The 26,141-nt window shown below is 48.4% G+C and overlaps 8 protein-coding genes across 8 annotated transcripts; 5 read left to right on the top strand and 3 right to left on the bottom strand.

Annotated features, from left to right (window-relative positions):
• Positions 1–1,181: 1,181 nt before the first annotated feature.
• On the bottom strand, positions 1,182–3,147 carry T069G_02420 (glycosyl hydrolase family 71 domain-containing protein; the record flags this gene model as incomplete). Its single annotated transcript, XM_056169630.1, has 3 exons — positions 1,182–1,215; positions 1,266–2,923; positions 2,977–3,147. The coding sequence occupies 3 exons, from the start codon at positions 3,145–3,147 to the stop codon at positions 1,182–1,184; spliced, it is 1,863 nt and encodes a 620-aa protein (XP_056030522.1).
• A 3,662-nt stretch (positions 3,148–6,809) lies between these two features.
• T069G_02419 (heterokaryon incompatibility protein (HET) domain-containing protein) lies at positions 6,810–8,840 on the top strand (the record flags this gene model as incomplete). Its single annotated transcript, XM_056169629.1, has 2 exons — positions 6,810–7,719; positions 7,777–8,840. The coding sequence occupies 2 exons, from the start codon at positions 6,810–6,812 to the stop codon at positions 8,838–8,840; spliced, it is 1,974 nt and encodes a 657-aa protein (XP_056030521.1).
• A 1,195-nt stretch (positions 8,841–10,035) lies between these two features.
• T069G_02418 (competence-damaged protein domain-containing protein) lies at positions 10,036–10,578 on the top strand (the record flags this gene model as incomplete). Its single annotated transcript, XM_056169628.1, has 1 exon — positions 10,036–10,578. The coding sequence occupies one exon, from the start codon at positions 10,036–10,038 to the stop codon at positions 10,576–10,578; it is 543 nt and encodes a 180-aa protein (XP_056030520.1).
• Positions 10,579–12,282: 1,704 nt separating this feature from the next.
• T069G_02417 (uncharacterized protein) lies at positions 12,283–12,846 on the top strand (the record flags this gene model as incomplete). Its single annotated transcript, XM_056169627.1, has 1 exon — positions 12,283–12,846. The coding sequence occupies one exon, from the start codon at positions 12,283–12,285 to the stop codon at positions 12,844–12,846; it is 564 nt and encodes a 187-aa protein (XP_056030519.1).
• Positions 12,847–15,828: 2,982 nt separating this feature from the next.
• T069G_02416 (fibronectin type III-like domain-containing protein) lies at positions 15,829–19,064 on the top strand (the record flags this gene model as incomplete). The annotated part of the gene is made up of 10 exons (XM_056169626.1): positions 15,829–16,012; positions 16,069–16,134; positions 16,184–16,235; positions 16,286–16,569; positions 16,622–16,734; positions 16,782–16,921; positions 16,968–17,193; positions 17,244–17,949; positions 18,010–18,684; positions 18,766–19,064. The coding sequence occupies 10 exons, from the start codon at positions 15,829–15,831 to the stop codon at positions 19,062–19,064; spliced, it is 2,745 nt and encodes a 914-aa protein (XP_056030518.1).
• Positions 19,065–20,302: 1,238 nt separating this feature from the next.
• Positions 20,303–21,309, top strand: T069G_02415 (glycosyl hydrolases family 18 domain-containing protein; the record flags this gene model as incomplete). The annotated part of the gene is made up of 2 exons (XM_056169625.1): positions 20,303–20,804; positions 20,861–21,309. The coding sequence occupies 2 exons, from the start codon at positions 20,303–20,305 to the stop codon at positions 21,307–21,309; spliced, it is 951 nt and encodes a 316-aa protein (XP_056030517.1).
• A 572-nt stretch (positions 21,310–21,881) lies between these two features.
• T069G_02414 (uncharacterized protein) lies at positions 21,882–22,671 on the bottom strand (the record flags this gene model as incomplete). The annotated part of the gene is made up of 3 exons (XM_056169624.1): positions 21,882–21,949; positions 21,995–22,277; positions 22,405–22,671. 3 exons carry the CDS (start codon positions 22,669–22,671, stop codon positions 21,882–21,884), a joined length of 618 nt encoding a protein of 205 aa, XP_056030516.1.
• Positions 22,672–24,684: 2,013 nt separating this feature from the next.
• T069G_02413 (short chain dehydrogenase domain-containing protein) lies at positions 24,685–25,545 on the bottom strand (the record flags this gene model as incomplete). The annotated part of the gene is made up of 1 exon (XM_056169623.1): positions 24,685–25,545. The coding sequence occupies one exon, from the start codon at positions 25,543–25,545 to the stop codon at positions 24,685–24,687; it is 861 nt and encodes a 286-aa protein (XP_056030515.1).
• Between the last annotated feature and the right edge of the window lie 596 nt (positions 25,546–26,141).

Genomic DNA, 26,141 nt, shown 5'->3' with positions numbered 1-26,141 from the left:
TCGCTCTTTTTCTTTACATTTTTTTTTGTGTGTTGTTATTGTTATTGTATCATCAGCAGATAGCTACTACTCATGATGGAGATCGTACTTGCGAATAATAATGGCCTATTAGGTTGTCTGTGATGGTATAGGTACCTGTGTCTCTATCACGCATATTGTCCCTACTATCCCTAGGTAGGATGTGGTATTTACCGTGTAGCTCGGAAAAGTACGCAATATTACTTAACGTCAACATAAACTCTTTGTAACCACTCTGTGTAGCTTAGAAAAATGCGCAATGTTCCTTGACTTCAACGTGACTTCTTTCTATCCATCCATCGGTTCCAAAGCGGTGCCCCAAGAGCGTGCGAGTCTCAGCACCTACAGACCCACGCTTCGAAACATTCTAGATAATCCTAAGATCTGAGACGCAAAAGTTGAAAAGCGCCCTCCACCAGTTGGCGACAATATTTGCATCGCTCAGCCTCGCTCAGGTTCCGGGCGTCTATGGCATCACCGCCCTTGTAGGTTTTTTGCTATCAGATCCAGACTAGAAAATCCATTGCCACCCTGTGGACATCCAGAACCAGCAAGATGAATGCAGAGCTGTATCCATATTTTATACTGGTTCACTTTCACCTATCTACAACTGACAGGTCGTATGACTCTGATACAATCCACTCAAAGCCCACATCTCTTCTTGATGGATGCATTACTACCTCTTGAAAATAATCAAATGTCAAAATACGCGAAATTAGAGACTTTCTCGGAGCAATGACTAAAGAAGAGTTCCATTGTAAGGAGGATCAAAATTTGTGTGCACATACATGCAGTTTCAGGCAGATAGATGTACACTCAACGACTACAGAAGATCAGGGCTCAGTTTTTTTTTTTTTTTTTTTTTTTTTTTTTTTTTGTGATGACTCACACATTTGCTGTAAAGACTGTAGCATGAAGAATTGAATGTAGGTATGAAAATAATCGTCACCCCTCCTGTTACCGGCACAGGCCAGAAGTTCCACACCACAACGACTTCACATGCTACACTCAAAAGGACACCAGATGCATCATCAAAATATACATTTGCATTCATTTTATATACAGATATTATGTCTACCTTAATGGCAAACGGTTCCAGCTCACACCATCCGGTGATTCGCCGAGGTACGTACCTTTCCGCGAATAGCTTCACTTCCGGACATCTAGCAGTACTGGCAAGCTCCCTCGGGACAGTATCTATAAAATAGTTAGCAATAATACTTCGAAATAGACAAAGATATACTGGCCCATGCGAACATGTATAGGAGCAGAGCCCCTTATACGAGTCGGGTTCTCCTGCGAGAGGGCAACCATTACGGCCGTCGCCTGATGGAGGAGTTCCGGCAGGTCCGAAGCTTGTGCAAGTGCAAGGTCCGACCGGGCAGTATCCGAAGCTGCAAGAGAAGCTGCAGAGACCAGCAAAGTTGCCGGACTGGCCGGCGGCGTTGGTACCACCGTTGCAGTTGGTGGGATCAGCAGGGGGGGCGCTGCTGGTGCGAGAAGCGGGAGGAGGAGAGTTGGGAGGAGGAGAGTTGCTGGTGGGGTTGGCAGGGGGAGTAACCGGAGAAGAAGGGTTGGTGCCCAGAGAAGGATGAGGCTGGCAGGTGGTGACACGGAGACCGGAAACCAGGGAGGTGAGGCCATCACCGCTGAGAGGGTCGGAGGGTCCAGCAGGGAGAGTTCCGACGTAGGGGTTGAAGTTGTAGATACCGCAGGCGCAGACGTTGGTGATGTCCATCAGAGAGGTGCCGGACAGAATGTTCTGGCCGTTGCGGTTGACAACAAAGCTCTGCTTGCCGAGGCCGGCAGGGACAGTGAAGATGTTGGCACCAGCAGGGGCGTTGAAGGTCTGGGAGTTACCACCGGAGGTGACGCTCAAGGTGGCGGGAGACTTGAGGAGAGTGACAACGTAGACATTGTCGTCCATGGTCTGGTAGCCGTTGGGGATACCCTCAAAGTAGTTGCCGCTGTCGTTGTTGGCGGGTCGGCCAGCGGTGGTGTCGGTAGCATCGCAGTTGAGGGTCTTCAGGTTACGACGGTACCAGTAGACAACCTTTTCGGTCTGGATGTAGTTGGCGACGTTGGTGTCTCCGTTCTTGTAGGCGGCAATGAAGGGAGTGGACAGGTCAAGGAAACCGTCGTGGGGCATGTCGTTGGTCCACTTGGAGTTACCGTCGTCTCCGTGCTTGGAGCTCAGAGGTCCAACATAGTGAGACTCACCATAGTCGTTCCAGGTGATGATCTCGACCATGGGGAAGCCCTGCTGGAGGACCTGCTGCCATCGGTTGAACAGGAGAGCGCCACCAGGAAAGACAAAGTTCTTGCTGTAGCTGACCTCGGGGCCGTAGTGAGTAGAGAACCAGGGAGAGACGGGAGCGAGATAGGTCTTGCCGCCGAGCCAGCTCTGGTAGGAAGCATCACCCTGAGCGACAGTGACGTTGGCGCCGGGGGTGGGAGCCTTGTTGTTACCGTTGCTGTCCCAGCCCATCCAGTTCAGGGCACCGTCAATGTTGGCGTTGGAAGACTGGCCGGGGTGGAAGTTGGGGACGAAGTAGACGTTGGTGCCAGCAGCAGAGCGCATGGCGTTGACATCGAGGCCATCACCGGCGAAGGAAGAAGCGAAAACACGACCGTTGACTTGGAGCTGGGCGGGCTGGTTGGCGTACTGGGCAATCAACTGACCAACACGGGTAGCATCGCTGCCGGGGTGGTACCAGTTGAAGTCGAAGGAGATGAAGACCTTCATGCCGTTGTTGGCGGCAGACTGGTAAGCGTAGTTGAGCTGGGTGACGGTGTAGTCGTCAGTGCCGATGTTGAGGGCAAAGGCATCGATACCGGCAGCCTTGGCTCGCTGCATGTCGCCATCGTAGTCGGAAGCGCTTCCACGGTCACCAACAATGCCAATCTGGACATTCAATTAGCCTTGTATTGCCTCGTCAAGCATATGTTTTTACTAACCATGAAGTGGCAAAAGACCAGGCGGTTACCGGCGGCAGCACGCTCCTCCAGAGATCGGACCTGGATGTTGGAGGTGGAAACAGCGGCGGCACTGCTGAGAGAAGACAGAGCTGCGGCGGCAGCAAGGGCGCTGAGGCCGAGTTGACGGAGGGTGCCAGCAATCGACAACATTGTGAATGTGTCGAAGAGGTTGGCTTAAGATGTGATTGACCCGGTTGGCGTGAGGAGCTCTCGTGAAATCAAGGGCTTCAACCACGGCCTTTATATATCTGTCTCGGGCCCCCTTCTACAGTAAAGATCCATGACGACTGCGGACGAGGATCCGGTGGGGAGCGGGACTGTCAGCTCTACAGTATGCCGCCTGCTCGGCTCTCATGGATGAAGCTTCTCAGCGATAGTCAGAGCAATAGACTATAGTCCACCCCCCGGAACTTGCGAGGTTGAAACATGCCATTGAGATCGGTCCGATGCGAAGTTGAGTAGGAATTGCCAGGGTACGGACAGCCATCCCCTATGGAGGTCCCTCGACAGCTCTAGCGTGGTAACCATGAAACCCACACAACCGACCAGCCTAACCGGAAACCATATACTCGTCAACTCGGCGCCTCGCATGGCTACTGGAAACGTACAAGTTCAGGTCGTTTTCTAGATTCCGGCGCCTTAGGCTTCATCTATCGGTCAGGGCGAACCCGCTGACTTTGAGTAAACAAGAATGGAACGCTCATCTCATCGTCGAACGGGTTACACTCGAGATGGGATCCTTGCACCACTCAATGTGCTGAGTATACATGCAGTTACTACGAAACTCATCGCCAACTGGGGTGCTCCCTACACGCATCCGTAGTCCTTTTTCCTTTTCCATGTCCATCTTTGACATCACCAGCTCACGGGGCCGTTGTGGATCAAAGCCTGGTTGGTTGCCGGTTTCAACATCTCGCTACTACTCCCTATTAAGCCGAGAACGATCAGAGATTTGGCTGCCAGAGGATCGCGACTAAGTCGGTCAAAATAAAACCGAGCATCCCGAGTCAGACTGGAGTTGTAGTTGTCAGCCGTACGAGCCCTGTTACTCAAGAATAGATACAGTTCGCTTCTTCTTCCAATAGAGAGTTGAGCCATCCATACGATGCATTCCTGCCGGACTCAGCGGTGGTCATTAATGCTACGGTAAAATGTCAGGAACAGACAAAAGTCACCATCCAGGGACCTTAAATTAGCGAGGGGGGCCAAATCCCCATAATTTGTTCGACCTTTCAAGTTAGGCCTGGTTGATTTTGCCACCAACGGGATCATACGCCAATCTAGGAACCAAGTGCCAAGTTGATTCGAGGAAAAGAAGAGGCAGAGAGGCAGGCAACGGAGTCCGGAGTTCAGGAATTGAGCACGTTCCGAAGAAATGGCACGGGATGCCGGCAAAATCGTCGCTCCTATCCCAGTCATCGGTCGTGGCCCGGATCGACGAGCTACGAGTCCGTGAGCTCAAAGGCTATTCGAACACGGAAAATCAGCACAGCTGATCCCCCACATGCTCTAGATCCTCGGTCGCGCTCAAAGCACTGAAGCCCCAGCGGCGTGAACATGCGGCCATGCTCACGAAAGCAACCCATGGACCCACGAGTGTGATTTGTCTCTCCGTCGATGGTTCTCTCGAGTGACTGTCTCATGCTATAAATTGTGATTACTGGTATGAATACGAAGAGCGTCCTTGTGCGCCGCTTGTGTCTCCGCAACTCCAACATCTTGGGGTAACAGTCCCGAATCGTGAGATTGATACATTTTGCCTCACACCCAATACGGGTATGCGGCGTGTATGAGCGAGCTGTAAGAGCAGCTTTGAAGCGACGATCCATAACCCGCAAGCAACCATTGCAGCTCTGACGGCCACGACCACTTCGGCCTCAGGTGAGCTACCTTGATGGTGTGAAGCGTCAGACGCGTTCATCCTACCGGAAAATTAGCCCTTGAAGCGCGAGAGGCTGACTATGCACAGCCAATGCCGCTTGCCGGGCGTTTCGCATATCACTTGCTGTATCTTGTCTAGTATACGAAGCAATCCTCAGACTATTCGGTGCCAGCTAAGATGCTGGCAAGCAGAGGTCAGAAAAAGCGAGACCGCAGAATGAATAAGTGCATACATTTAGCAATATAAGCACCCAATTAAACTATTAAACGGGCGTAATATATAAATAATACTAAGTAGTAGTAGTTACTAGAGAAATATAGATATAGTAGTATTTAATAGAGAATATAAATATAATAGCAGTTACTAGAGATATATAGATATAATAGCAGTTACTAGAGAAATATAGATATAGTACTCCAAAGTAGATGCTTAAGAGTTAGGTTTTATAGGCGTATTATTTAAGGCGCGTGTGTTCGTAATCTTCTCAGTCTCGGTTTTTCTGTCCCCCGCTTGGCTGGCTTTGGTGATAATCCCCATTCCAGCAGGATGGCGCTGCCACGTTGTATTAGAACATGCAGGCCTGCATAATAAGCTCAGGTGGCTAGCAGCTAAGCATAGGAAAATATCAGACATGCGTCTTATACATGCGGAGCGTCGGCACTCAGAATGTTTCTGCCTAATCCATCGGCCGTTCAGGAGAGAATTCAAATCAAGAATCATTCACTCTTCAGCTAATACTATCGTATTCGATTAGTTAGACTTTAACGAGCCTTACCTTGATGCAGAAAGTCGGAAAATACTGCCCAGCAAAGCTAGAGCCCGAACAAGGGCATGATCGCATTAACGGGCGAAATCTTTGTTTACTTTTTACTTTCCTTTGCAAACGACGTAATCGTACCTGTCATAGGGTAGGGTGTTCTTGCAAACGGGAAATCTTGCGATGCAAATCCCATCGTCAGCCGCTAGAGGCTACTTCATCCATGCTTACAACGCCCGCCCTAGGGATTCCCGCAACGGCAAGATTCGGCAGTTCGATGCTGGCCAAAATACAACATACTCATTATGCTTAAGTAGAAATCCTTGACCATGAATATTCGTGAAAAGTCATAGCTTCTGTAACCGCAGAGCCTTTGCTGGACTTGGTTCTCTCCGGATACATGTTAGACACTGCTCTTCCCGACAGAGCAGAGACTTACGCGCGCGCGATGGAGAACGACGCGCCTACAAAAGTGCGTTTACATATTATTTTTCAGATCCTGCCACGGTCATACGTGCGGATTTCCAAAGACAGAAGGACCTTAATTCGCATCCATGGCTGCCATCAGCAAAATAAGCCGTGTATTCGTTCGGCAATCCAAAACTCGTCACGGTTTGCACCTCTTCCAGGTCATGCCATGAGACGCATAAGCAGGATTGGCCAATCAGTGCAAATCGGATACGTCCACGAGTGCCTTTTCGCTCAAGCTCCGGAATGGCCTATGGAGATCCTTTCTCCGTGCCTAGTTTAGCCCCCTTAATATGGGATAATCGTTCGCTCAGCCCCCCTGCAACATCGCAAGCGCGCTCATATCGTGGGCGTCAGCAGAGGAAGCCTTTTTTGCACTAGGGAAGCGATTACTATTCGTCCAGAATTTTGCACCTCGGCGTTTAAGACTCCTCGCGAGTCAATATCGCCTGTAGAGCGCTCGCATAAACCCGATCAATTGTCAACATCTCCCTCCATGTGGAATCCGGAATAGTGCTCGGCGTGTTATCAGACGCCTTCCTTCGACGCCCTACAGTAAAAGGCAACTCGGAAAAGAAAAAGAAAACGCCTTTGCCCCTCCATTTCCCCTTTTCGAAGACTTTTCCACTGCAGTCCCCCCTCCCCTGTCACCGGGACGATTGTCTCTCATTGGGTGCGAAAGTCCGGATACAGACATCAGAAACCATGCTCGATTTGTTCAAGTCTCTGTTGCCGAAGAAAGAACGGCAGTGGTGCGGTGTCTGTCTCTTCGAGCTCAATCCGACGGCTAAATCACATGCACTCTCATCCGACATAGGCGGCCGGTACGAGTACGCGTTTGAAGAGAGCGACGACCACGAGTTTAGCTTTGCAGACTTAATCAAGTCTTCCAAGCGCGGCTGTGATCGGTGCAAGGCTCTCGCCTCGGCATTTGAAAGCTTTGGAGTCGCTGGCTTCGAAGTGGCAAGGTGGGAGCCGCACCTAAACTCACCGGGGAGCCCACTTCTGGAGATTACAAGTGCCGATGGTACCAGCCAAGTCTTTGAGATTTGTAGTAGCGAGACGCCGTTGGACAGGCCGGTGTTTTTTGCTGATGATCCCTTACCGCACGTCGTTCTATGCAGAGGCTACAAGCTCTCACGCACAACTGGAGACAACGAGGCTCTCGATCAGGCAGCAAAGTGGCTAACGGAGTGTCGGACTTCTCATGGCGAATGTCGAGTCAGTGATGCGGAGTTTGTGCCTAATCGGTTACTCTATCTAGGAGACAGCCGGACAGACAGTAATATCCTCGAGCTCGTCGAGAAGGCGGCTGCTGTATCCTACGCCGCCCTGAGCCATAGGTGGACAAAAGAAACGCCGGCCAAATCCCTCTTAACGTCGAATTTTCTGGATCGGAAGCAGAATGGCATGCCTATAGCATATCTGCCTCGGATGATGCAGGATGTCGTACGTGTACTACGCCGATTAGGCATTGAGTACATATGGATCGATTGCTTATGCATCATTCAAGATGACAAAGACGACTGGAAACGAGAGGCAGCGCTGATGGCCTCCATCTATACGAACGCCGAACTTACTGTGGCGGCTTCGTGGTGCGACCAGCCCGATCAAAGTCTCTTTCGAGATCACAGCACGCCTCAAGAAATATCCGTAGATGTCGCCCAAATAGACGGCCAGTCCATCTTTATACGTCGTAGGAAGCACCACTTTACTTGGCTCGGCATCGAATCCAGCGCCGATACCATGGCCGCTGAGAATCCTGACATTGAGTGGCCACTCTTGAACCGAGGCTGGGTGTATCAGGAGCAGTTGTTGTCGCGCCGGATGCTTCACTTTACGCAAAACGAGCTCATCTGGGAATGCTTTGAAGAAACTCGGTGCGAATGCGGTTGGTACGATAACAATACACGCATTTTCGGCGCTCGAGACTGGTATAAGCGATCTCCCGCAACCAAATCATGGTCCCAGGTAATTAAAGGCTATGCTAAGCGTCCTCTTACGGTCACCACCGATAGACTTCCCGCTTTGGCAGGGATTGGTAAAGCGATTGCATCAGCAAAAGATTACGATGCAGCAGAGTATCTCTGTGGGTTCTGGGAGAAGGAACTTGAAGAGACGTTCTTCTGGTATCTCAGCGAGCCTCCCTGCCACCCACGGCCTGATATGCGTATGCCAACATGGTCATGGGCATCCGTGTCTGGAGATGTTGAGTGCTGGCAAGTCTCTCTAGAAGGCATTGAGTTCTTGGGAAGCGATGTGCAGTATTCTGGTGATCCTCTTTTAGGTGATGTGGTGAGCGGGATGGTGTCGCTCTCCGGACACGTCGCTTCTGGCGTTGTATACCACGGTCAAGAATGGACAAGTATCTTGGAATCACAGAAAGATGCTTCAGGTATGTCCAGCATTTTGACCGACAGTAGAGCCACTGAAGAGTATGGGCTGCAGATTGGGGGACAATTTGCCACTTTTAACCCGGACTATAAATTGGACATACCCGGGAAAGGATTTGTTCCCTCTGGCTCGCAAATTCTTTGTTTACTCTTTGGTCGAACAACCTCTTCCGAATGGGACGAGTCGGAGGAGAGCACTGAGACTATTACGACGCACCTTCTCCTCTTGCGCTGTGTTGATGGGACACCTCTCCGATACGAAAGGATTGGAGTAAACGCAACGTGTTTCGAACTGAAAGTGTTTATGAGTCAATCTGAGAGGCAGCAACTGACCCTAGTGTAAGGACAGATTGGCATATGCATATCAATAGTGACTTTAAGGCTGAAATCGTGCCAAGCCTCGAATGTTTACATATACAATGCAGTGAAACCGTAGAGGGATCCTCGAAAGATAGTCTGCCTAAAATGATTAGATGTTTCCCTGCAGGAAGTTGAATACGGCCTGAGGCGAGGCAGACCCCGCCAAGCGGAGGACAGAAAAACCGAGACCTAAAAGATTTCGAACACCCGCGCGTTAAATTATACGCCTGTTTTTTTTAAGTATCTACTATTATATCTAGATTTCTATAGTATCTGCTATTATATCTATATTGCTGTAGTAACTGCTACTTTATCTAGATGCTTATAGTAACTGCTATTATATTTATAATAAAATTTAGGTACTGTCTGAATATGGTTCTCTCACAAAAGCACCACTTGATGAGTCGATTAGGTGCTCATACCGCTGAATGTATGCACTTATTCATTTTGCGGTCTCGCTTTTTCTGACCTCCGCTTGCCCGCCTCCCCGCGGTCGACTTTCCAGTCCTAGTGGGCCGTTATAATCGCAAGATGGAATTCCTGCTGGGGATACTGTGTTGCTGTTAAACTTGCTTGGAGCCGTTACTACCATCACTTGATAAGGACTTCGGGAGGAAAAGACTGTGTTGCTGTGAACAGGTTTGATGTAATATTTTGTAGTGAATGGCTTGCGAGTTAAACTGTTGGTGCATGAGGGTATGACGAGATGTAAATGAAGAACCTTCAATTTACTTGGGTAACAGATTGCTAGTTTCCGCAAGACTGTACAGCTACCTCATTCTTGCTACTACTATTGCTACCTCCTTTCAGTACGAACATGTGTTATTATCATCATTAAATTGAGGACACGATATGCCAAAGGGTACTTCTTGGCAAATCTATATCTTTAGGCGGCAGGATACTGGTCCTCTTGTGGCTACGTGTATCGGTGAATGATATTAGTGATCCATAGGCAACAACAGAAAGCCCATCAGACTGCCCTTGGAACTCCGTTTCCTGCGATGCGGCTCTTAGGACTTCATTCCTCGAGATGCAAATGTCTTGTATAAAAGCCATAGTAAAACCTGTTGCAATGCTTTCCGAGAGAAGACGCTGCTTGTTAGAAGAGTACCTGTCCCAAACTATCTTGTTCATCTCAATCACTCAATTTGCATCACCCAGCTATTTGATAGACAAGCATGGAGCCTGTGTCGTCAGAAGTCAAACGTAACACGGAAACCGTGTATGATGTCGCGTCCGACCTTGTCAAGAAGCTCAAGGACGCTGGTCAAACTCTTGGAGTGGCCGAATCTTTGACAGCTGGCGGCGTCATGGCAGCGATTACTTCTGTGTCGGGTGCTAGCACCGTGTTTCGAGGCGGAGTTGTATCTTATGCGACGCCTCTCAAAGAAAAGCTCTTGGGTGTTGATGGCGGCCTCATCGCGCTTGAAGGTGTCATCCACGCGGATGTCGCGAAGCAAATGGCAGAAGGAGCTCGCCGAATCACCAACATTGACGGCGACGAGACAACGTGGGGGATCGGCACGACAGGTGTTGCTGGTCCTGGGACTCAGGACAACAAACCGGTCGGCATGGTGTATATTGGAATCGCCGGACCATCTGGTACTCGTGCTTGGGGACCGTTCAACTTTCCGGGAGCGAGAGAACAAATCCGCGAAGCAACGATTATTGAAGCGTTGCATCGACTGCGGGAATTGGTCAGCGCAATCCCACACGACTAGTCAAGATGTGTACGGGTTCGCCCTGTAGGGAGGATGGCCTGGGCATGAGCATGATTGGCTGCCTTATCAAGTGTACCTTATTACCATAGCACGAATACAACCACAAGGGTATCAGCGCGAGATCAGTGCCCAAGCCAATCTTGTTCCGCAAAGTGACCTGCGTCTGGTTCCGCAGATGGCGGCTGGGCGGTCATCCTTTGGGTAGGATCAGGCGTTTTGGCATTCCGCCTTGCTGCAGCAGCACAGCGAAATCTCTCCGTGTTTGTGGCTGCATCTTCCATCCATCCCCGACGGACTATTAAATCCTCTTTCCCTCGTAGCACAAGCGCTAAAATGGCTGTCTTATCGTATTTGCAGATGCTTTGGGCAAAGAAGCAGCAGAACTCTTGTTTGCATGGACAAGGCTACTCCACAAGGCGACAGCTCCGAGTCAGGCGTCAGCACTTCGAAGCAGAGCAATGGCAGTTCTAGGGAAGAATACTGTAATGAGACTAGCATGTGGCCTGATTTTTTATGCTCTAGATTAAGAACTGAAGAAACGAAACAAAACTCTGTAAACTCCGGGTCAGCACTTGTGTTGTGCCTCCACGTGGGTAAGCCGGTTAAGATTCGGGGTGTTGGATGAAGCTGTAGATGTTTGGGCGCCACTCAAAAGGTACCCGAGGAGCTGGGCGGACGGTATGACGTCGCGACCAAAAGAGGCAACATCGCGAAAGTAGAAGGGATCTCAGTATTGAAGCTTTTTGTTTCTATTTTTTTTTGTTTATTCAAGCGGTGTAGATAAGTTGTGTTGATGAAGCTGTTGGCTGTGACTTGGAAGGATTCGGCCAAGCAATGGCGATGCATGTTGGTCGAGCTTGTACGACGTTGAGTAAAATTGCGTTTTCTTCGCATCTCTCGTGTCTATTCCTAGAAATGCTTTGTAAAGCGGTGCGGCATCAAGCAAGCAAGACAAAACAAAACAATGCAAATAGCTCCCCATGCCAGCTTACTGCCAGAGCTGTAGCTGTATGCAGCTAGAACGCACTTGTGGCTGTTTGTCAAATGAGATTGGCGTCGTTGTCTCCATCGCAGGTGTTTTATTCATAGTCCAAGGTCTCGACGACTTAGTAAGTGCCCTGTTCCTAATAATAGGACCAGCTGTGATGTGGCTGACAGCAATTAGCTTATTGAAAAGACGGAACTAGCCCAAGCCGGTGGCGGCGCAGGCTCAAGCTAGCTCCTTTATGGTGCTGACAGCCCCAAGCCCAGGCGTGTTGGTCAGTCTTGCTAACGTCCTAAAATTGGGATGGTTCTGTGAAACATCCAATCACCATTCAACCCAGCGCAGCTAGAGGTTCGGAAGATGGCGATGTTAGTGCTGAGGCGGGTGGATTTGGTAATGCCCAAGATGACCAACTGACTAGCACCTTGCTCGGTTAGGATAGCAACCGAGAGGCTGTACTGGACAAACTGCAAATTTAGCCACGATGTTGGTTTGGAGCGCAGAAGAGAGCTTGGATCGAAACTATGTATAAGTAGGAAGTGTAGTTCCGTTGAAGCATCACACTTTCTCATCATCACAACAATCAACCATCACAACAACACAACTACTCTCTCACACCTTTACTCACACTTCTCTCTTCGACAACTACTGCCATTGAAGTATTAATTACTCACTACAATCTCTTCTCCGCATCTTCTCTTCACCCCACAAACTTCAAAATGTACGCTTCCAGCATCTTCACCATCTTGGCCGCTGCCATCGCCAGCGTGTCTGCTGTTCCCACTCCTACTGAGGGCAACATGCTTCCTTCCCGTACTTTCCTCACTGGTGTGACCCATTCCGTCGTTGTTGGACGCGGTGGACTTCACTTCGACCCTGAGAATGTTGTTGCTCAGATCGGTGACACCATTGAGTGGCACTTCACTGCTGCCAACCACTCCCTGGTTCAGTCCGACTTTGCTCATCCTTGCAACCCCCTTGCTGATGGCACTGGCTTCTTTGCTGGCTTCAACTTTGTCACTGCCGAGGGCCAGAACCCCAACGTCTACCAGATCACCGTCGTCGACAACTCTCCCATCTGGTACTACTGCCCTCAGCCCAAAGGCGAGCACTGCGTGAACGGAATGTTGGGGGTCGTCAACCAAAATTTTGACGGGGATAAGACTCTTTCGAACCAGAAGAACATTGCGAAGTCAGCCACGTTGGTAATTCCTCCCACGATCCAAGGTGGCAAGGTTGGCGGCTTCCAGAGGGCCAACCCCAACCCCCTGAGCGGTTTCTAAGCTAGCTCCTCTACTACCCTGCAGCGGTGTCTGAGTTAGTTTATTTACACTCTATTTCATCATATACCATGGCATTTGTCTTTCATTTTCTTTATGGGGAGTACAATTCGGGTTCGGTTTACGGGGCGGGTTTGCAAGCGACGGAGATATCACATCAAGTTATATAGACTAGACTTTCCCTGATCACAATACATATTGGTTCAAAAAATTTCTGAATGATCTCAAAGCATCCTATTTATAATAAACGTGACTTATTTGCATGCTTTCATCCACTGACGTCCTGTACAGAGCATCAAACATCAACCACAAACGCCTGGGACAAAGCCGGGGATCCGGCCCCACATCCGGAGGTTAGACTTCGGCAAAACCAAAAATACCCCTATGACATCATTTGCCTCAGATACGCTGATGCGCGACGAGGCAAGCAACGCATTTCCGCCAATGTCGCGTTCCAAGAGCTCGCCGAACTGTCGCACGACTGATCTGTTTATCAATTCCAGTGGCTGGAAGTAGCTGGGGCCAAGTCAACTGGCGAGCCTCGAAATCGCCCGACCAAATCAGCTTTTTAAGCTTATCTATGTCTTCGTCTGTGAGGAGCTTCTTCCGGCCGCGAGTCTCTTCGAATTCGTTGTGAAATATCCTATCAGACGACGACTTGAGTATCTCATAGCCACGGGTTTTGCTGACTTGGCAGATTTACAAGATATCCTGATAGCTGAAATCGATGCCATATCGCTGCTTTTGCAACTGCGCATATGCAACAGCGCCTTTAACCCGCGCCTTCCTTGGAGTATCGAGATGATGGTAGGTAACCTCTGTTTGACGAGCCATTGTTGTTGATATTAGTATGCTAGATGGACCTGAAAGGGTTGATTGTGTTGATTAAAATACCTAGTAGAAATTGTCATGATGTCATTGAGATTGGTGTCGCAAGGGTTCAGTTGGTTGTGCGTAATGACGGTGTTGTGTGCCAGTCGTTTCCAAATTCCCTGTTTTTCCGATACCCGCTTGTCGAGATTCTGGGTTCTGCCTTTTTCTGCCACTGCGCGTCCCGATGATCAAATATGAGACTCTCCAAAGCAAAACAGTGTAGTTGTAGTGACTATAGATTCTATTAAGCTATAGGTAGCCTCGAATATTTGAGTAGGTGGCGGCCGTCGGATAACGCGATTCTCATTACAAGCTGACCTTGGTACACTTTGTGTCGTTGTATGCATCCGCTTGACTGTGCCATTGTGTTGTATTTTCGCCGACACCGTAACAAGCACCCAGGTCTTCCTTTGGCTAACCAAGAAGTATGGAGATCATTGCCGACTTTTGAACGAGCTAGAAACGGACTGGCTCTCCCTTCAAAGTTCACGCGATATTGTCATCTCGAGACCTAAAGGATTCTCTGTACCGGCGTTAATTCTGATGCAGCCAATGGGTGAACAGCACAATGTAGACTATATTCGCACATGAAGATTGTTCTCTTCGTCCGTTGCTGTCTATTTTGGGGCATCCTTGCTAGATAACGCTGCTTTTGCCTTCCATATTGGTTGGCGAAGAGTGAAATTCGTGTCCACCCAATACAATTGTCTTGATACTTTTCTGCTCTTCACAGGTTGAGCTTCTAAAGGCTTGGTTGTAGCCCTGCTCTGACCTTGCTATTGCAGTTTTACTGACTCTCTTGATGATAAATATAACCTGCATAAGTTAAGCTTAATACTAACACCAGTACTGGCGCCATAATACTCTAGCTCGCAAGAGTTTTATCTCTTATTAAATTTTACTTAGCGACATTAATGATATTTTTTTAAAGTTAGATTCTTAAGCTTAAGGCTAGTAATACTAGATAAATGTGTTGTATAAATAGTGTTTTTTTATTTTCTGCCTTAATGCTTTTCTATATAGTAACCTAAGCTTACAATGGTGCCAATGTCTCGTGAGTCCATTACGAAATAACTTGAGGCTGTGAAGTGGTACTGCATACTAAAGTGGTTTGAGTGGTTCGTTGGAGGTCCTAATTTGACATTCACTTGGCCATTTTGTTGAGTAAGATTGCTGGCTGATATCTGAAGACGTGTGTTCGGGTTTGGTGCTTAATGAATATTTGGAGTTGTGTAATAGAAAATGAAGGATACTGCACATATTATGCAAAAACACACCACCAATCAAAACATGTGAGCCCGTGAAACTTTGCATTGTTCATTTTACATGAGAGTCTTCTGCATTGAGTAACATCGCTTAGTAAATATTCATCATCTATAGGCCATCATTCGTCATTTCCGACATCCCCAGCCCTGTGCCTGCATTGATACGTTACCTTGCTAAAGCAAATGCTACTCAAAGTTGACACGTCCTCTGGCTGATAGGTTATTACTCAAGACAGCTATCATCGCAATAGCAAATCAATACCCTATTCAAACAAACGTGGATATGCAGTGTGACGCTTCTGAAAAGGTTATTTTTAATCATACGCTGGTGTTCGTGACGTCTGTATCCTTCGGGTTATTCTCCGGCGTCATTCTCTACCTATTCGGATTACACAAATGATAGGATTCGAACCATCGTCTTCAGGCTAATCTTTGCTCCGTACATCAGGCAATCAACCGGCATAGCTAGTATGTATTCGTATTTCCGTTTGACATAACCTTGTTTGCAATCGGCTCATCGAACGAGGTGGAGATCAATCACGGCATTTGACTTGACGAGAAATATTCCGTAGGATAATAGATCCCTGGATAGGGTAGTATTGTGAATGCACATCTGACCCGGAACTGCGATTCAATTTAGCCATAAACACCGATCGGACACCTCCCCGCATTGTTGATCGGATTGTCGATCCCCCATTCAAGCCCCTCATTCAATTGGGAATGTGCCATTGGCGGACATCGTATGAGCTTCAGACATTCCACAAGTATAAAATGTGACGAAAAGAAGAATTGGACTTCCAAGCTGGTCTCTGTAGAGTAGCCTAGCAAATGCAGCAATTGATTCAATATGCTGCTCAAGCAGTGGAAGGCAGTAGCTTTGCTGGCGATTTCGGTCGCCTCTCATGTTGACGCCGGTTTTTTGAACTTTGAAGGGCTAGCCAAGCGAAGCAATGATGGAGCGGCAAATAAACCGACGAATAAAGATCAATTCATTGACTCTTTGATATCAAAGATGACAGTGAGCGATCTGGGTGAGTCTTAGATGGTGGAAAAACGATCATGGCATTGCATAATAACGATATGGTAGTCTTGCAGCTGCATCTCATGTTTGGAGATGACATTGTTGGAAAAGATTCCCATAATGAACTATACGGTAATTTCCAAACCAGCTTTTAATGGAGAGCACAACTGATGAGCCATAGAGCAAACGATGCATCTAAGTCCGACATCTCCCATCGGCGTAATTCATGATTGGTTTGTACACTTCCACCAAAACGCAATCGCCGAATCTTACATTGGACCAGGTATCCCATGAACAAGTCATTCTTCAACACCGTTCAAAAGCTCCAATTGGACAAATCGCACATCAAAATTCCCATGATGCTCGTTGAAGAATGTCTCCATGGCGTGGGATCGTTCAAGCAATCGTTATTTCCGCAGAATATTGCCATGGCGGCTTCATTTGACACCGACATCGTGTACCGTGTTGGACGGGCCATAGGAACGGAAGCAAGGTCAATTGGAATACACGGTTGTTTCTCACCAGTTCTTGATCTCGCCCATGATCCTCGCTGGGGAAGGGTTCAAGGTTCGTAAGCTAGACACCAGCAACTTCCCAGCGTTAACTCACCATCGTCTAGAGGGATTTGGAGAAGATAAAGTTCTCACGTCGCATATCGGCGTTGCTTACTCTTCTGGCTTATCCAAGAACAAGTCGTGGTCAGATCCTGATGCGGTCTACCCAATCATGAAGGTATGATCTACAATTACTTTGTTATGACTCTCACTAAGACGAACTAGCACTTTGCTGCTCATGGCGCCGCTCAAGCTGGTCATAACACAGCTCCATTCACAGGTCTTGGAACCCGACAAATCATGGAAGATCTTCTGGTCCCTTTCAAAGCCAATTACGAGCTAGGAGGAGCCAGAGGAGCAATGATGTATGGATTGTGATTTATATATCGAGACAAAGCTAACCTCGCCTAGGGCATACAACGAGATTGATGGAATCCCTGCAGCGGTCCACCCAATGTTGTATCAGGCTCTAGAAGACTGGAATTTTGACGGGTTTACTCTGGCAGATGATACTTGCATGAGAAACATTCTCACACAGCACAAAGTGGCAAACTCCCAAGCGGATGCAATGCAGCAATGGTTTAATGCTGGCGGCATGATTGACTTTTATGATTGGGATTTGGACTCCTACCTGACTGTAAGTTCCCTTTGAGTCTCCTGAATTGATGGATTACTGACCATCAACAGATCACCAAAGATCTTGTAGCCAATGGAACTGTGCCTCTCAAGACGCTCCAATCGCACGTTGGGAAAATCTTGGGCCTCAAATGGGACCTCGGCCTATTTAAGAATGCCTACATTCCTGAACACATTGATCCGCTTGCCATCGTGGCCAGCCACCAAGATGTTGCACTCGAAGCAGCACACAAGAGCATCGTATTGCTCAAGAATGACAACGGCACACTTCCATTGAGCTCATCATCAAACACCAAAATTGCACTGATTGGCCCGTTTGCCGACACGATCAACTTGGGAGATTATTCCGGCGCTCTCGGACAGTATCCTGCCAAGTATGCAGACACACTCCGTCAAGGCATGTTGGGCCATGTGAAGAAGACCAGTCACTCTAGAGTGCAAATTACATCCAGTTGGGGCACCAACAGCTGGGAATACAACAACCAGTATGTGGTCCCAGGGTATCTTTTGTCATCCAACGGGAAGACTGGTGGCCTCAAGGCGACGTACTACGGTGAGACAAACTTCACCTCCCCAAAAGCAACAAGATCGGAGGTTCCGGCCCAAGACTGGGGTCTATACCCACCACCGGGGCTGTCTTCCAACAACTTTAGCGCTGTCTGGGAAGGTCAACTCGAATCGCCCACTGATTTAGACGTGAACGGATGGATCGGAGTCGCGATTGGGCCAAACAGCACATCAAAGCTCTATGTTGACGGCAAGTTGATTGCGACCAAGGGCTACGGCCCCCAAGGAAACGTTATTGGAACCATTGAAGGCTACGGGTGGACGCAACAGAATCACTCTATCCCGCCTCAAGATGGTGTAACGTTTACGTTCAAGAAGGGCGCCAAGCATCAAGTCCGCATCGAATTTCAGTCATGGAACAACTACAAGAAGACGGCAAATGTCAACTCGGTAAACTCACAGCTCATTTTCTGGTGGAACTTGGTATCACCCAACGGCGACGCCCTCGACCAAGCAATCTCAGTTGCAAAAGACAGCGATGTCATCGTCCTTGCCGTGGGAGCTGCCTGGAATAGTGATGGTGAAAGCGGCGATCGCGGAACGTTGGACCTTGCGCCCAGTCAAGATGCGTTAGCCAAGAAGATTTACGCACTTGGGAAGCCAGTAATCTTGGTGCTTGAGGGTGGAAGACCATTTGCCATCCCTGATCATTACGAGCAGTCATCTGCCGTGTTGAGCACATTCTTTGGTGGACAGGCTGGAGGACAAGCGATTGCAGACGTACTCTTTGGAGCCTTCAATCCCGGAGGTCGTGTGCCAATCTCCGTACCGTATTCGGTTGGCCAGATTCCAGCTTATTACAATTACAAGCCATCTGCTCGAGCAGCACAGTATCTCGACATTCCGTCGGATCCCACATATCCATTTGGGTATGGCTTATCTTACACCACCTTTTCGACTACTTCTCCCACTGCATCCGTCAAAGGTTCAGGCTCAAAGAGATCCAACATCGATGCTCGGGCTAATGGCCAGAGTTTTGGCGGTGGTGATTGGATCACCTTCTCAGTAACCGTTCAGAACACTGGCTCTGTTTCTGGCAGCTATGTTGCCCAAATTTACTTACTAGGCCGTGTGTCAACGGTCACTCAGCCAGTCAAACAGCTTGTGGGCTTCCAACGAGTGTATCTGAATGCTGGCGAGAAGAGGACTGTCTCCATTGAGCTAGAGGTTGACAGATATTTGATGATTTTGAACCGAGCGAATAAGTGGGAGCTGGAAAAGGGATCTTATACCTTTGCTCTGTTGGAGAATGGCGGTACCAACGCCGACACTAGTAAGAGTGTCACACTGCAATGCGTTGGGTAAAAGTGTAATCGAGGTAGCCAGCCATCGTGTTATATAACTGTCTTTACGTTTCTAAAAGAGCATTGAATTGTGTAAACTGGGCTGAGCTTCAATAAAATGTGAGAATTGACGGAGGGGGGACTCAAATCATTCGAGAAGAGTGATTATGAAACATGATACGAGATGTACTTACAATGCCCGGCTTTCGGTCGCGTTAATTCTACAACTTTAGCTAATTGCTCCGGGTCTGTTGCTGTCAAACCACGGCCTTCAGGGGCATTTTATGTAGATCTTTCTACAAAAACACTACCTGGATCCTCTTTAGGCGGTATCATTTCAGTTATTCGTAAGCTGAACACCTTGAAACAGCGGCAAACGGATTCTTGTCACAGGCACCGCGGAGTCCGTGGTGGACCTCTGGAGACGTTACCTTCCTAATAAGGCAATTGGCATTAACAGGTGTAAGCCCTATCCCTCCAGTAAAGACACCACTAGAAAAGACGATACTGTCACTAAATTGCACGGTATTCCAGCTTCAACTCAAAAGGCCCAATGCCAGAATATGACTGCCAAGAAGATGTCAATATGAGCTTCTCGATGGTGGTATCGATAATCAGAACATATTGCATCTATAATATCTCCCTCGTATCGAGCATCGAGATGTAACCTTCAAGGCGTTGGAGAGACACAAGACAAGTCACATCTACAACACGATGCAATTTTTCCGTGATCGTCAGTCGCATCTGCCATAGGGCCGATTCCATTCGACCATTGTCTTGCCATTCCGTCCTCCAACAAAGAACAGCTCGTAGTTCAACAGCGACAATATCATTGCGCGTTTCATTCTAACAACACGGCTGCGTTTTAGCGTCAGGTCCGCGCTTATACGAGGAAAGATCGACAACTCAAGTTGCTAAGCTTGTAGCACCCGTGCCTTAAGAATCTCCGGATCTGCATTTTCATCCTTTATTTGGCGTATCGTAGTTGTGGATTGCGAATTCTAGATGGCACCTGCCAAGTAGCGTTAATTCGTCTAGCAACGAGACTCAGATTCTGCAAAAGTGAAGAACAATGGATATCTATATAACATCGTACACAGCCCAACGACATGTAATTGCTCATCATACTCCATCGGACAACAACATCCCTTCCAGGATTGTATATATCACATTCTTTTTGCCGTTCTTATAGGCATCCCAAGTTGTACATACACATTATTCATTCCTTTCTTTGATCTTAACTTCAACCTTCTTTACAAAATGTTTGTTCGCAACGCAGTCGCCATTACTGGCCTTTTGGCTTCCCTTTCAAACGCACTGCCTGCCAAGCGTGCTGTTGACGCTGGCAACGCTCGTTTGGTCATCTACTGGGGTGCTGAAGATGACAGCACAACTCTCAGCGACGTCTGCTCGGATGACTCTTACGGCATTGTGAACCTGGCCTTCCTTAACAGGTTCTTTGCTGCCGGTGGCTGGCCTGAAATCAGCATGAGCGGCTTGGATAACTCATCTGATGCTCAGCAGAGCGCTGGCGCGACTGGGCTCAAGGATGGCAGTGGCATTGTAGATGCTATCAAGCAGTGCCAGTCTGCCGGAAAGCTAGTTATTCTCAGCCTTGGTGGTGCTGATGCTGATGTCACTCTCCAATCGGACTCCGACGGAGAGAAGATTGCCGATACTCTCTGGAACCTGTTTGGTGGCGGTACTGAAAACGCTGAGCTTCGTCCTTTTGGCGATGTCAAACTCGATGGCTTTGACTTGGGTATGTAATCTGAACCAGTGTAATAAGGGAAGGATAACATGACTAACATTATTCAGATAACGAATCTGGCGACTCTACCGGCTACTTGGCCATGACACAACGCTTCAGATCCAACTTCCAGTCGGACACCAGCAAGACTTACTACCTCACGGCCGCACCCCAGTGCCCATTCCCCGACGCTTCAGAGCCTCTTGATGTTTGCAAGGAGCTCGACTACGTCTGGGTTCAGTTCTACAACAACGGCGACTGCAACATTGCGCAGTCTGACTTTAAGAACTCTGTTCAGACATGGAGCAGCGGCATTGGCAATGCTACCCTGTTTATCGGGGCTTTGGCTAGCGGGGCTGATGGAGACCAGGGTTACGTTGATGCCGACACTTTGGTCAGCTCTCTTCAGGATGTGAAGAACATGAACCTTCCCAACTATGGTGGCGCTATGCTTTGGGAGGCTCAGCTGGCTGTGAAGAATGGAAATTTCCAAAAGCAGATTGCAGCCGGTTTGTAATTATTATTTTGTATATATGTTATAAACAACTTACCGAGAGTAGCAAACGTGTAGGTCAATGGGTGAAGATGCTGGTACATGATATCATTCTTAGTTTCTTTAACGTTCACCGATATGGTGATTCGACACTGACTTTTTCTTGCAATAATTAGACGTTTTTGCCACTCACATCCAGGCTACTAACTATTATCTGATGATGTGAGCAGCATATAATAGAATAGCTACATTATTCTAGGAACAATCTCTTCTACTACTATCTTCTACTAATATCTCTATCTACAACCTTCCAGTCTCTGGTACCTAGTCTCACGCAAGTACACGTAACAGCATAAAAGCTAGAGAGCTATCCTTAGTGTTAAATGATCAGGGGTAAATAATTTATGTGTGAAGACATTCACGCGCGTGTAGTAAACCTCGATGTCGAAACATGGTTCACATTATCAGGAGACTTGCATTATAGGCATCGTGTATAGGTGGTCAATTATTCATTACGTTTATATCATGTACAAATAGAACGTTAATCTGGGTATCCAAACGTGGAAAGGGAATTCCTATTCCATCTGTAAACCAATCTAGGACATCAGGATGGCCATGCCGAAAGTGAAAGCAGCAACAATGCCAAGGGAAACCTGGACAGAGCCTGCACCGGAAGTGCAAGTGTTGGATCGCTTGTAGCCATTGCCACCGCCAGAGTTGCTGCTGACAGTGCAAGAGGTCGTGGCGGCGGCAGCAGCAGAGGTCGTCGGGGAGCTGGTTGAGTCGGCGACAAGTGAGCCACCAAAGACAGAGGCAGGGTTTGAAGCGCTCTTAACGTTCTTGGCGGCACTCTGGTAAGCTGCAAGAGTATTGCCGGAACTGGGACCATTGACCACTCCGCTCATTCCCGATTTGCAGTGCGAGAATGTGTTTTGTGCGCAGTAGAAGAAGATGGGGTCGGTCGAGTTGACCTTGACTTGGAAGCTCTCGTCCTATGAAGCACTATTAGCTGAGGGTCTAACGCATATAAATACAGAGACATGTGAACGGGGTGTATTTCCAATGAGAAATTGTTGGAAAACACAGCAATGGCCTGAAAATATGTAGAATTCAACGTACCGCCTCTCCACTGCCAGAAACAGGCATGAAGCCGGAGAAGAAGCCACCCGTCTTGGCCGGAGCACAAGGGGTGTCAAAGTCGCCCATCACAACGGAATGGTTAATGGCGTGGAAATGAAAGTCGAGGATATCTCCGACCTTTGCCGTTACACTGTCGGGGGAAAAGGCCAAAGCATTGTTTTGTCCAACATCGATGCGGATGGTGTCTGCATTGGCGTGGGAAGCCAGCGCCACGACGGCGGCAGTAGCGAGAGTCGTAGCACGCATTGTAACTGTGAAGGAGTGGAATTGAGTATATCAAACAATTCAAAACTGGAATATGCTGCCGCTTTTATCTCTTTGCTCTTGGCTTAGATCGAGGATCCGGCTATAAGATGGACGCGCTGCCAACGCCCTTTTGTACCATCATCCAGCCAAGTCGTTTCGATGCCGAGACTCCGAAATTCCAAATACCAAATACCATCTGATAGCAAACAAGAGGCCGCCATGCCCAATCCCATAAGCTGGATCCAGACGCGGCACAACTCTGGGTAGGCCAAGGAACGATTTTCTTCCCGATCTGTTGACTAGCCCATCTTGCTGCTGCACATGAGCACGCGGCGAGTGGATTCAGCCTGCTCCCAGCAACTCCATGACAAGCGTCCCAGAGGAGCCCAGAGGAGCAGTAGCCGGTGGGGATTGCTTCTCCCGAGCGAATGGCTCCCACGCTGGCACGTTTTTGATGCTATATTAAGCAGCCTGCTAGGCCGCATCGGGCTGGGGGCCGGGGTTGGCTGGCCTCCTGTGGCTTTAAATCCTCGCGAAAAACTTCCAGCCCAACCTTGTCCGCCCGCTCGGTCGGGAGCAAGAGATGGGCCGGCTTTTGCTTTGTTGGGCGAGGGCCTGCGGGGGACAAGGAGGATTTGGCTGGTTTACATGTATATTGCTCTGCGAAAGACGGGAATGAAATGAGAAATAGACGGGCTTTGAAAACAATATAGTGAGATATTTTCCTGCTAGTTCCGCCTATGTAATCCGCTAGAATGGCTAACAGCTCCATCTACATGGATCTGGTATGACACTCTGCGGGCAAGATCTCAACGCCCATTTATTTGTCTTATAAAACCCGGTTGTTGAAAGGAGGGTTTTACATCATTTGACCGGCGGAGTGAAGTCCGCTGGCGAGTCATGTTTGCCCAAAAAATTCACTCCTCACAAGGACACTCGGGACATTACTCTCGATACTTTAAACGTGATCAGTATAGGCTAGCTAAAGCAGCATCTGCATATGAATATAGGAAAGCGCTGGTGTCATTTCCATTGTCACCAATATCGACTAAGAGAAACTACGTAGATCGTGCATCGGCAAATGCGGCGGCGTCGATTTGGCTACCGTGGTTGGGATGCCTTAGATGCTGCACATGCTCCATGGTGGATGCGGAGTAATACGAATGCGAGATGTCCGTCGTTCTTTCATAGGAGGCAGCGTATCTAACTCGTATATGTCAGTTGCTTACATATGAGGCATGTCATGAAACCAGATAGACGGGCAGGCAACGTGTAGCTGAGGCACCTCGGAGTATAGGTAGTTTGATTGGCTTCTGATATTTGAGCCAACAGGAGTGCTCTGTCCATGAGACAGTTTCCCGCCTATGTTAACTACTGTAATACAATAATGGTTTGAACAGAATAGAAAGATATTCCAGAGATAATCACGACGAGAGTGATTCTACACCAAGGTTATGTCTTATTGCTGCTAGTTACTTGCTACCACCAGAGTTGTCTTCTCCTGGGAAACCTTCCTTTACTTTTCCAAGAAGACCCCAGTATCAAATATTACTCAGAATTAGCTATAAATAGAGTATCACTTCGCATTGGTTCAATGTCCCGTAAGCCCGTTCTTCAACTGATTTCGGGTAATAGTGCATGCGTTATTGGTTCCAGGGGAGAAGACTAGCATGGCTCCCTTCGAGACCAAAGTGGGGGCTAGTGGAGGTTCTTGTTAAGATGCCCCTGATTATCTCCTATTGGCTGTTCTATTTTCTTATTTGTTTGCTAGCTGGCGTTGTTACAAAGCAATCGGTAGGTATAGAGAGACTCAAGTCCAAGACAAGTGTCGGTAACATGCTTAGGAGAGAGAGCTGGAAAACACATTTGCAATATAGTTCAAGTTTGATACTATTTTAAATTCTATATCTATGGCGCCCGTAACTCTAATTCTATTGGTCTAAAACTACAACTCCTCCTATCTACCGGCGTTGATGCTATGCTCGCTAGACAAGTATGCTTTTATACAATAATTTATTTAAAGGGGTTGGTCTCGGCACCAGCAAGGGCAGTCTTGTACATGTTCTTGTCAAGAATCTCCTGCTTGTGGGCAAGGAGCTCATCAACATCCCAGTTGACCCAGACGAAGCGTCCGCCCAAGAAGCTAGCCTCATCAGAAGCCAACCAGGCGGTAAAGTCACCGGTGAGAGAAGCCTCGGTGACCGTCAGAGACTCAATGACACCAGCTTTGTGTCCCATGTCGGTGGCAACCGCACCCGGGTGGACAGAGATGAAACGGGCGACATCCTTGGGGACATCGACGGCGATCAGCTCCATCAAGCGGGCAAGAGCAGCCTTGGTAGAACCGTAGGATGTGAGACCGGGGAGATCAAACTCATACGCGGCGATGGTGTTGAGAGTAATGACAACGCCGGGGGTGCTGGCACCCTTGGCAGCACGATGCTTGAGGTAGCTCTGGGTGACGTTGACGGTTCCGAAGACGTTGATGGTGTAGCCAGACCACCACTCGTCAAGATCGGCTTGTTGAAACGGCCCAGGTTGAGCCATAAATCCCGCGTTATTCACAAGATAGTCAATGGGGGCATCGATGCTGTCGAAGAGCCTCTTGATGTCGTCTCTGGAGGAGATGTCGGCGCCAAAGGGGGTGAACTTGGTGTGGGGGAACTTTTCGGTGAGCTTGGCAGCGGTTGCTTGGACACGGGCCTCGTTACGACCGACAATGATGACATTGGCAGCGTTGCGAGCAGCAAAAGACTCGGACATGTTGATGCCCATTCCGTGGCCACCACCAGTGATGAGGACAGTCTTGCCGCTGAAGTCGACGCGCTCGAGAGCGGCAGTCAGACCAGCGTAGCGGACAATGTGTTCCTTCATTGTGATTGTTGGTTGAGAAAAGTGAGAGTGAGATGTTGCTGTTGATGAAATGATGCGCTGTGTTATTATGAGACTGATGCTGATGACAACGATTGTCTCTGGTCTTATATCTCCAGATCTATCAACTTGAGCCACTTGACTCTAGTCTCAACGACATCACATCATTCTTTTTATTCATTACAAAGCCTTGCAAAACAAGGCTACAAAACACAAACATCGCTTGGTAATTCTGTGCCCCTCCCAGCCGTATAGATCGTAAACGCAAGCCATTGTTGTGTTGTTATCGCAGAGATAAATGTCAAGTTCTGGCGAAAAGGTGCATTAGTCAAGGGCTAAGAACGAGGGAAAGTTTTGGCGACGCTTGGCGTGGATAGGCGAAACATGTAATTGGGTGAACAAGATACGTCGCAGCAAATCGAAACTGGCGAATGATGGTTTGTAAAAAAATCACGATAAACGCCTCTGTTAGAATAGAAGACGCTCAAGTACAAGTTTCGATGGCCAGTTGCACGGAGGATGATGTTGATGTAGAGAAATGGGTTGATGCATGCAGGTGAAGCTCTTATGGGACTGTAAGCACGATCTCGCTCTGAAAC

Source organism: Trichoderma breve, chromosome 2, assembly GCF_028502605.1.
Source record: "Trichoderma breve strain T069 chromosome 2, whole genome shotgun sequence".
Taxonomy (NCBI): Eukaryota; Fungi; Ascomycota; class Sordariomycetes; order Hypocreales; family Hypocreaceae; genus Trichoderma; species Trichoderma breve.
This window is presented reverse-complemented; position numbering and strand designations above follow the sequence as displayed.